This window comes from Dufourea novaeangliae, unplaced genomic scaffold, assembly GCF_001272555.1.
Source record: "Dufourea novaeangliae isolate 0120121106 unplaced genomic scaffold, ASM127255v1 scaffold245, whole genome shotgun sequence".
Classification (NCBI taxonomy): Eukaryota; Metazoa; Arthropoda; class Insecta; order Hymenoptera; family Halictidae; genus Dufourea; species Dufourea novaeangliae.
In genome coordinates, this window is record NW_015374118.1 from 363,770 (window position 1) to 375,324 (window position 11,555).

At 48.8% G+C, this 11,555-nt stretch overlaps 1 protein-coding gene across 1 annotated transcript; it reads left to right on the forward strand.

Moving 5' to 3' along the window:
• Nucleotides 1–5,110: 5,110 nt before the first annotated feature.
• On the forward strand, nucleotides 5,111–6,326 carry LOC107191195 (peritrophin-1-like). Its single transcript, XM_015580173.1, has 2 exons — nucleotides 5,111–5,192; nucleotides 5,958–6,326. Exons 1-2 carry the CDS (start codon nucleotides 5,162–5,164, stop codon nucleotides 6,257–6,259), a joined length of 333 nt encoding a protein of 110 aa, XP_015435659.1. The 5' UTR covers nucleotides 5,111–5,161; the 3' UTR covers nucleotides 6,260–6,326.
• The last annotated feature ends 5,229 nt before the right edge of the window (nucleotides 6,327–11,555 follow it).

The window sequence follows — 11,555 nt, forward strand, 5'->3', positions numbered from 1 at the left end:
TGGTCCGCTTACAAGTGTTTATTAATTCACAGCGACAGACCAGCGCCGACTCGCACCGTCACGTACCGGGAAAACATTCTTTGTGAGAATGCCAGCAGCGTTGGTACGTGCCGTAGAAGCAACGTTGCGTGTCGGTGCCGGACAATGTAGACAATTACACTTAAAACGCATGTTCTAATGTTTTGTCATGCTTGTGACGGTCCGTGCCGGTGACGGTATGCGACGGTCTGTGCCGTATAGTGTTTACTCGGTCTCGGTCTGTCTCGTACGCTCTTTCTCGTACCGTCTCAGCCAATCGAGGTGACCTTTTTAATTTGATTCGTCAACAGCTCTCTGGGTCTAAGCCTAGCCTCGTACCCTTGTCGCAACCCCTGTGGGCATCGACTTGCAACAGTTGCTCGTGGTGAGCCAAAATATGGGATACGAAGGACAGCGAATGCAAAAGAAAGAGAGGTCAGAGTCGAGATAGCCGAGTATTGGTTTCACCGACACAGACCTCTCTTTCGTTTCCATTCGCTGTCCTTCATATCTCGTATCCTATTTTTCTTTATTATGGGGGAAAAACCTGGAGAAGGTACACCGGTTCCGCTGGCGGCGGAGACGGCCAATGCGGGATTTCACCCACTAAAAACCCCCCGGTGACCCTCGGGCGTAGGGGCCGGCAACGGGTACGCTCGGCATGCACCGCGACCAGCCCCGCCCATGCCCTCCGTATAGATGTTTAAGGAAGAGCCCTTCTCTGGGGGGGGGGGTAGCGGTTGCTTCCCCTCCCCGGGACGGCTTTTTTGCTGTTCCTCCACCTCCTACCTCAGCGTTAGGGGGTCACCTCTCGACGCTGTCTTTTTGTGGGCTAACCGCGAAAGGAGGTGGTACCCCCGGTACCACCCCTTCGGCTCCGTTGCCCTGCGGGCAACGCGAGTGGTCATCGCGGCTGTGACCCCTATAAATCACACCCCTCGCAGGGCAACCCTTGTTTACAGCGGTGCAACTAGCACTGCTGTATGTAGAAGAGGAGTGAGACGGTTTAGGGTGCCCGAGGACCCTCCGTTAAGACGACGCGAAAGACGGGCATTCCTCCAGAGCATGCTGCGCGGAGTCATATTCCGCGCCGCATAAGTGGCATACAGCCGTCGCCTTCGCCTCAATCTTGCACAGATACTCACCGAAACATCCGTGTCCGGTGGGCGTTTGAGGCGATAGGTCATTCTACCATGGCCGCGGTCCATCCATGCATCTAGGCATGGAAGGACCGCCCCGGCTGCCCTTTTGCGGGCGGCGCAGCTCGACTCGAGCTGCCATCCGCCACGCCTCGCGGGCCATCCGCCGGGACTGGCGCTTCATCTCCTGAGTCACTCCGGGGGTTGGGGGGTGCCCTGAGAGGCGGATGGCTTAACGGCGCCGATATACAACTAACCCTGATCTAACGAAAAAATGATGACTGCTAAATAATAACCCTTTCCATACTAAACGAGTTCTGGGAATAAACCTTTCTGATATGTCTAAAAATGACGGAGATAATTGACAGGACCGTAAAATGCGTATATTCAACCCACCGTATATATAGGTGCGTCGTGCAACTAAACCGTCGAGTGGTAGGGAGAGCATGGGTGATTGGAGCTCGCTTATTGCGATAATCCTCGAATTCTGGTCCTCTACAGCCCCGAAGGTTGCAATAAACGAGCGCCTACCTATTATGACGTAATACCTAACCTGTATGCAACAGCATTATTTCAATTGCTCATTGTTAATAAGTTGTTATTGAGATATCTGACTATTGATGATTATAAAACAGATCAGGAGCAATTTTTTGGTACCATGATATTTGTCTAAAAAGACCATTACTATCTACTTTGCAAACAACAAATTTTTGCTTTTTCATTTGCGAATATCTCATTAATATAAATGGTGCGGTGGGAGCAATTTTAAATTCCGAGGGACCAAATTGGGAGCAATTTTTTAAGATATGAATTGTTAAGAAAGACTAGTATTCGGCACCAACTATTTTTTGGTTGAAATGGAACGGGAGATTCGGACGCCCTCGATGCATGGGACAGAAAAATACATTGCCTATTAGGTCTATTCTTATATCTCGTCTGTGGTAGCATGGGTATTTATAAAAACTAAATAAATCATGTAGTTTTACACAGAGACTTGACATATTTACTCCGTCGTGACTATTTCTAGTCCTTATAAATGTCGCTATGGCCAGAACCACAAACTTTTTTATGTTTTAAGTGCCGCCATTTTGTTAATATTTAATTTCTCTATTGCTCATTCAGGTTCCAGCCATAGCGACAATCGTAAGGATTAAAGCAATGATACACTTGATACGACAACTTTTTTCACAGATACTTAAACAATCAGTTTTTGTTTCCAAAGCAGAAAGAACTATTTTATCTGTGATTACAGTTAATGGACCTTAGAAAATTTTTCAGATGTTGACATGGTTGAGAATTGCAATATTTCAGTAGGTTGTTGGAATGGATAGAACTTGAAACATTTTCGAGGTTCCATTTGTGCCATTAGTTTCTTGAAATATTTTAAGTTCAAAGGAATTTATACGTACCGGCAACTTTTACTACCTGATCGAAAATTTTACAAACTATAGGATGTAAAATTAGTCTTCACACTTTTGTATAATAGAATTTGCGGCAATGATAGAAAAGGAAAGAAGGATAATATTTTATTGTAGTAATGAGAGATCGATACAGATTGTAGCATTTTTTTCAAAATTTTCCTCTTATTGAACACTATATCTTCTATCAACCTCAGCTCTGCAATTAGATAATGTATTACCCGCAAAATGTACTTGAAAGCTGTAGATGTAACTTCAAATAACACACGAGTTAAACGTACTGTAAATATAGACATGCGAAACTTTCCTCATTCGTTAAGTAACGATAAGATTTGAGTGGTTGCAATAATTCACAGAATGTTTCATATTTTTTTCAACGTGAAACAGTTAACGTTTTATCTAAATAATCTCTACGTTGTGTTCTCGGAACGTTGCATCAACCAAGTACGTTGTTTAAAAACAACTGTTTCATTTGAAAACAAAGTTTCTTAGAGAGAATTTCTGTTTTACGAGAAATCGCTGTACGCTCTGTTGGAATAATGAAATTGTCGCGTTTATGTTGAAGGTAATTTCCTGATAATTCTATCTTTAATTATTACGAGTTTCCTGAAGTACGCTTTCCGATGAAATAGTTTCTAGATTATACTTATATTTTGATTTTTGGGAAAATATAACTGTATATGAGTGAGAGAGACAAGTATACACGGTGATACCGCTTTCGTGGAGCGAACACCCGACTGATTTTACGACTAAATACTTTGCGGCTGACCAAAGACCCATTGATGAAATCGTAGTCAGGTATATGTACGGCTCTGTTCATCAACGAGTGCATGCGTTAATTGTTTATCGTTCGAAGCTTCGCCCGATAGGATAATATCTTCATTCCTGCAATATTGAATATTGACTTACTGTATGTTTTATGTGCATTGCACATTTTATTACCACTTCGATCTTACTCCAAGTGTTTGGGGTTCTTGTATCCGCAAAAAAATAATATGTAATTAACATGGATCATACAAAACGTATAATGATATTAAAATAAAAATAAGATGAAATTTGCCGCACCTGCATTACGATGCATGAAGAGACTACATAAAATAGAATAAAGAAACTTGTTAAACACATACATTCGGTGTAATATGAAAGTTCTTTTTACAAGTTAATGTCAAGAGGGTCAGCCGAAAACATAATAGGCAAGGTCTTCGTCGATGCCAGTAACACGTTACAGGCAATCCGCGGGTGGTCGCCCTGCAGAAGACAAGAGACAGTTTTATAATGTCCAGACTTGCACACCCTCGGGATCGTGGCCAAGTGGTGTACGAGAAAAAAATACAGATGTTGCTCTAAGAATATACGAAAAGAACCGCGACCTTCAAGACATTTTCCCATACAGCTTTTACTTCCCAAAAAGTATGCCTAACCCAGGCCATGAAAGAGTGGGTATCGACCTATTACGCCATATCGATCCTAATGAGGGAGGATCAGTTCAACAATATCAGTTGTCCTTTCCGAACGGTGCTCTTTGCATTTTACGAGCAAATAGAGTTCATGTTCGGAAAACTAAGTTTTAGTTTATTTAGCGATTACGTAGTGATTATTTAGCAGTGTCGCGTACGTTGTCGTTATAAATAGTGCAAATTAATTATTGCAGGTTTTATTAATTAATGTAGGTTTCAGTAGGTATTGTAGATTTTATTAATTATTGCAGGTTTTATTAATTATTGCATATTAAAAATTAGTATAAATAGTTGTTATAAATTAATTAGTGTAATTTTCTCAACAACGAAGGCTTCTGTGGCGGAACTCCACTACAGTTTGTTTATGCATAAACTATATTAATTAATATAATTTAAAGTCCGCTACCGCTATAACAGCTTGTAGAAATTCATTACTGTCGAAATTTCCGACAATAAAGAAATTTCCAAACTATTGCAGTTAAATCTAATAGATTTTTGTACGAATATTTAGGGTAGTGATGAGTAGGGTTGTAAGGATAACATCTACTTGTAAGAATAATTTGTGCATGTATAACATAATATGTATGTATGTATAAAAAAATGAAAATTCTGAAGTGGATACATTTATTTTCTTCTTTTTAAATGCCTTATAAATCAGTATTTTTCAAATTTATATTTTACTGAGAGGTTACAAAGTGAAATTACAAAATAATTAAAAATAAAAAGTAAAACCGCCGCATTGGAATCAGCAGGGTCTCTTGATTGTTGAATGAAACTGTAGTTTGTTACGTTTCGCTTCACACGTTAATTACAGGATTCGAAGAGAAGCTTCGTAAATTTAAATGTTTTCATTGAGAATATGGACCTCTAACAGCGAATAAATTCTATGCATTGAAAGAGTGCAAGCATAAACTTATCAATTACTTTGAATCACTTATTAAACCTCTTCACACGATATCAAGCTCGTCATTACACCTGTGATGAAATCAGTAGTTGATACTGATACAAATAAATAAAAAATCTTTATCAAATGTATAAAAGTGACATGGAATTACAGTAGGGAGACATATCAAAAACACACAAAGCGAAGTACGAGCAAACCAGCGAAGCACGAACCAAGCCTTTTACAATGTTTGGACCATTGAATTTATTTACACGAGGTAAATTTCTCAATACATTCTATATGTTAATACTTGACACACTTTTTTTTATAACTGAACTGCGACTCTCTACTGATAACTTAATGTATGTCTGCGGACTTTTATGTAAAATCACATTATTTTACCGTCATTCCATGCAAAGTCGAACATTCTTTGGAGTAGCATTTCAGATTTTGTTGAAACTTAGTTATGTTGTAGTCTTTAGTGATATAGAAACGTATCTCGAAGGATTTTTGAACATTTTTAAAATTGATTTTAAAACTGATTTATAAATAATTTTCATTAAACACCCTTGTGTCACCACTGTAAGCAGTCACAAAGCCGATTTTTATCAGTTCAATAGTTACAATTTATTAAAAAAAGGTTGACATTATATTTCAAACAGCAGTAAAATCATCAATATTTTAAATTTTCAACAAATCTTCAAAATACGTTTAGACATCACTAAACACTATAACATAATAACTCAGTTTTAATAAAATCCGTAATGTGATTGTGAAAAGTGTCCCACTTCGCGTGAAATGACTCTATAGACAGCCCCTGTTCGAATCACAGCGAGATTAAATAATAGCGAATTCAACGATCCGCCTAGGTTTTTCTCGGGTTAAACTGTGAAAGAGTTAAACATACGTAGCAGATTACATTCTATTATGCACACATATGTCGATGAAGTGTAACCCTACCCATGTTTTTGGTAACATGTGTATGATTTCGAAATTGTGCTTGTTTGTACAATATTAAACAGATTTACTTTTACATTTCCAGCCATATGTATGTTGCTGGTTATCATCATTGCTGTTATTACGGTCTTTGCTGCTGCTTCTCCAAGCGTAGCATGTCCACCCAAAAATGAAGAAAAAGTTACTCTACTACCAAATCCGGATAACTGTAAAACTTTTTACTTGTGTAACGAGGGCGTACCCATTTTGTTGGAGTGTCCTGTCGGACTTGGATTCAACCCAAAATTGAAAGTATGCGACTATCTGGAAAATATAAATTGCGAAGTTGTACTTACTTCTTCACCACCTACTGCACCAACGCCTGCAACTACCTCTACCACATATTAACACATTCAGTTATAAATAATACATGTGTAAAAAAGGTATAATATGAGAAATAAATATTAATTATTAAAGCAAATGAAAGCTTACATCCTCCGTACAAATACTTTCATTAAATGAGTACCGTAAACCGGAGAATGCTGAACAACTTTATTAGCTCATCATAATGAACCTTACCAAGGCTTTTCAATTAATAAATATAATAATATAAAATATAACAAAATAAAAATTACAGTTTTTCCCATTGAGTTGTGTTGTTGATAATAATTTTAATATTGGTGTTACGATCGTTGTCGAATATTTCCGCCGCTTCTTTCTGAATAAGATCAATAATTTATACATCTTCCGTTTGCTTCATTTTGACGCCAAACAATAACTCGAATGATGACATACCAACACTACGTTGATAGGTACTGTTTACGCACTATTGTACTCGATCTATGTGCCGATACCATCTATCATTCGGGACTAACTAACGATAATTTTGTTAACAGCGGGATAATTATATACGATGGATTCTTTCCACTTGTCCGTTATTGCGAGGTACGTCGGTAGTAATAAGAGTATGTTCGATGTTTTCGTTATTAAAATAATCCTTAAACTGAAATGACGTAAAACCGATCCACTATCGGAAATTATTCGCGCCGGATTGCAAAATACTTTTTATTGTATAATTAATTTATCGAGTGTCTCTGTTGCATTCGTTGTCATCGTGGGATAGAGCCATACCAATTTCGAGAATTCGTCTACTATAACGAAAATATACTTAATAACCTAACCCAGACCTAATCTGTGACCAGACCCTGAGTGCGGTGAGACACAATGGGGCCCCGATGATCGAGTACTAATGGTTTAAAGGTCGGCCATGTTTATGGCTAGGGCTATATCTTTGAAGCAGTTATAAGGTACTGTCGGTGAAAGAGCTTTCGTGGAGCGAGACCCCGACTGATCTCTTGCTCAGTAATATGTAATTTACGTATTAATAAAGGGTAACATATAGTTGTCAAAGGTTAGAAAATATATAAACTTCTTTCGCGAATGTTGCAAGTTAAACATTCGTTTACGACGAATATGTATTTGCACGAATATAATAACTCTAGAATGGCAAATTAGTTTCTTTCAATCTTGAAAGGTAGATGACGTGTAATAAAACCGAAATTTCCGAAAAGACAGTTCCAAATTGTAACGGGTTGGGGACCGACGAGTCAGGATCTAGCGGAAATTTTGGGTTTTTATTAGATCACTATGCACCTTGTATAGTCCAGGTATTACCATTCTCTGGGGACACGAGGGCTGGAAGGGTCTCGTCCGGGCACGTCGCCTGGGCGAGAACTCCGATGGAGCTGATGTTCCACCAACACCCGGGCGAGCTTGCTCGTCCGGTGCGGGGAATTTTGGCGAAGTTGGGGGCCCGACCGGCTCAAAGTCCACTCACCGCACCTCCACGTGGGGTCCCTGGGCCTCCGCCTCAGTAGTTGGATATCGCTTCTGCGAATACAAATTTGCTGGGCGCGGAGGGCGAACGCGGTGAGCTGGCATCTGACTGGAAAACGGCGACGATAGGGCAAGTTGGGAGTGGGTTCGCCCGCCCGCAAGGGCCAATAACGAATATGATAATGGAAATGAAAGGTACAAACGTTTACGGTACAGGGGGCTTCGGATCCCTCAGTACCGGCGCGGAGGGTGGTGGCCGACCGGGCCCCCCCGCGTCGTCATCCATCGACCGGGAGAATGCTGCGGTAGACCGCCAGGCTGCAGTATTCAGCATCACGACTGGTGAAGAGGCGTCAGGGGTGGGCACATCGCCTGCCCCCGCGTCTGGTGTGTGGAGCGGCGTCCCTGATGCGGCTCCGGGGCCGTCTGGGTCGACGGGTGTGCCGCGTGAGCTGCTGCCGATTGTTCGGCTGCGGCGCCACCCGAGCGGCCTGAGCCGTTGGCCCAGCACGGCGAGCGTCGATGCCTGCGTGACGCTCAGCGACGACGAATCTGATTCGTCGTCGACTGTCTCTGCGGCGTCGGTCCGCTCCGACGTCGTCGGTCCCGGCGCTGTGGCGGGGCGAAAGCGAGGGCGTCCCTCGACAGCGGGGGGATATGTAGGTTTGGCCGAGGCCAAGAAGAGGCTCCTGGAGCTCACGCTCCAGGAGCGTCAGCTACAGGAGGAGGCGGCGGTGGAGGACCCGTCGGTGCACCCGCGCCCGGTGCATCGGTCCTGTAAGCCGTTGCCGGCGGAGGACGAGGTGGCCGCGGAGATGAGGCACGCCCCTACAGCGGACCTCGGGGCGGTCATCTTGGAGAGGGTGGCCGTCATCCAGAAGGTGGCTGGGACGAGCCACAATCTCAAGGGGACGTTCGTCGGCTCGCTGCGGGAGGCCGCGTTGCATATCAAGCACGCGGCCGCTGAGCAAGCGAAGCGGATGGTCGGCTTGGAGAGGGAGGCCGAGCTGGAGCGGGAGCCCAGGGAGCTCCGGGTGATTGGCGGCGACGACGTCGACGCAGCGGGGGGTGAGCCGGCCGACTAGTTCGGCTGGCGACCCGTCTCCGACGCCGTTGGCGTCGGCGGCGGAGGAGGGAGAATTCGGCCGGGGGGAGGCCATGGTTACGGACTAACCTTCTCCCCTATGGTCCGGATCCTCCAGGCCAACCTCAACCACGCGGCACGGGCGCAGGACTTGTTTGTCCATAGCCTGGCCGAGTGGGGGGTTGGCCTGGCCGTCGCCGCCGAGCCGTACCGCGTCCCTGACCGCCCCGATTGCGCGGGAGACGCGCTGGGCTCCGTGGCGGTGGTCGGCGACGGGGCCGCGCCCCTGAGCGTTTTGACGCGCGGGTGCGGCTTCGTCGCGGCCCTGTATGGGCGCCTCGCGGTGGTCGGGGTGTACGCCCCTCCGAGCATGCCCCTCGCGGCATTTGAGATGCTGTTGGACGGGATCCGGGACCTTGTGTCCCGTGATCCGACTCGTCCAACATTGGTCCTGGGGGACTTCAATGCGAAGTCTACCCTCTGGGGCAGCCCCAGGACCGACGCGAGGGGCGATGTCGTGGAGGAATGGGCGGCGAGCGTGGACCTTCGGCTGCTCAACCGAGGGTCTGCGAGCACGTGCGTGCGGTGGCAGGGAAAGTCAATCGTTGATCTCTCATGGGCTACGCCCGCCGCCGCGCGTCTCGTGTCGGGGTGGAGGGTGGCGGAGAAGGTGGTGACACTTAGTGACCACCTCTACATTGTATTCGATGTTTCCGCCGCCCCTCGACACCGCCCCGCTCTCCGCCCGGGCGCTGGCCGACCGCCGCGTAGATGGGCGCTCAAGCGCCTGAAGGAGGACGCGCTGATGGCAGCGGCCCACGCCGTGTCCTGACCGGAGGCTCCGGCCGGACCGGTCGCGGACGTCGACAGGGAGGCTGAATGGTTCCGGGAGGCAATGGCGGCTGCGTGTGACGCAGCCATGCTCCGGGTCAGGAAGCCCCCTAGGCGGGCCTCGTATTGGTGGAGCGACGAGATCGCTGCGTGACGTGTGGCACGCGGCGCGGCGCCGCTTCACCAGGGCCCGCCGGCGACGGAACCGCGACTTGGCGAGGGAGCACGAGCTCTACGGGGTCTACCGGCGAGCGACGGTGGACCTCCAGAGCGCCATCAGGGAGGCCAAATCCCGTGCCTGGGGTGAGCTCCTCGAGACGTTGGACCGTGACCTGTGGGGGCGCCCGTATCGCATCGTCCTGGGACGCATGCGGCCGGCGGGGCCCCCGGTCACGGAGTCTCTCGACCCCCATGCTCTCGAGCGTGTCGTTGAGACCCTCTTTCCGGACGATCCGGATGAGGGCTCGCGGCCGCTCGAGCCGGCGGACCCGACCAACTGGTCCGCCGAGCTGGGGGTCACGCGGGAGGAGCTCGCGGCGGCCGTCAAGTGCCTCGGGGCCAATAAGGCTCCGGGGCCTGACGGCATCCCCGGGCGGGCGCTGGGTTTGGCCACACGCGTCCTCGGGCCCCGACTCATGCGGCTGTTTGACGGCTGCATGATGTCGGGGCGGGTCCGGCTGCCCTGGAAGCGGGGCCGGATGGTCCTCGTCCCGAAGAAGGGAAAGCCCGCGGACTCTCCTTCCGCCTACCGGCCGATATGCCTCCTCGACGAGGCGGGCAAGCTCTTCGAGCGCGTGCTCGCTGCCCGCCTGTCGAGGGGCATGTCCGACGGTGGTCCCGGTTTGGCAGACTGCCAATACGGTTTCCGCGGGGGACGGTCTACGCTAGACGCGGTAGAGCACGTGCGCTCCCTCGCGGGCCGAGCAGTTTCCCGCGGAGGTGCGGCGTTGGCGATCAGTTTAGATATCGCCAACGCCTTTAACACCATCCGCTGGGACACGACCCGGGAGGCACTCCGACAACACGGGGTGCCTCCGTATCTCCGGATCGTGTTGCGGGACTACCTGTCAGACAGGGTGATCGAGTACCCCGGCCGGGGTGGCACAATCGTGCGGCGGAGGGTCAACCGGGGCGTGCCCCAGGGGTCCGTTCTTGGACCCCTACTGTGGAACGTGGGGTACGACTCGGTGTTGCGCGGGCTCCTCCCACCCGGTGTGCGTGTCGTCTGCTATGCGGACGACACGCTGATCATCGCGGTCGAGAGAGAGTGGACGAGGACCATCCGCATTGCGGTGGTGGCGGTGGCGCTCATCGTCACCCGGATCCGGGACCTGAGGTTACAGATCTCGCCGCCAAAGACGGAGGTGGTCACGTTTCATGGACTACCTCTGACGAGGCGGGTCCCCCAGGCCTGGGTCCGTGTGGGAGATGCCTGTGTCCGGGTCGAGGGCCGAATGAAGTCCCTCGGCCTCGACCTGGACAGCCACTGGCGCTTCGAAGGACACTTCAACCGCCTGGTCCCCCGGATTGAGGGCATGGCGACCCTGTTGGGTCGTCTGATGCCCAACCTCGGGGGGCCGGAGGAGAGGGTACGCTGCCTCTACATGGGGGTGGTGCGGGCGATGGCACTATACGGGTCACCCGTGTGGGCCCGCGACCTGATGGCCGGCCGCCGGTGCCGGCAGCTACTGCGGCGCATATAGCGCTGCATGGCCATCAGGATCGCGAGGGGGTACCGCACCATCTCCCACGAGGCGGCGGCCGTCCTGGCGGGGGTCGTGCCCTTTGATTTCCAGGCGGAGGCTGACGCCGAAGTATATCGGTGTCTGCAGAGCCTCCGCCGGAACGGGGCCGACCTGCCGGAGGATGCGGTTGAAGGGTTGAGGCGCCAGGGCCGGCGGCTCGCTCGCGAAAAGTGGCGGCGCCAGCTGTTTGAAAGCGGCGCCGCCCGGC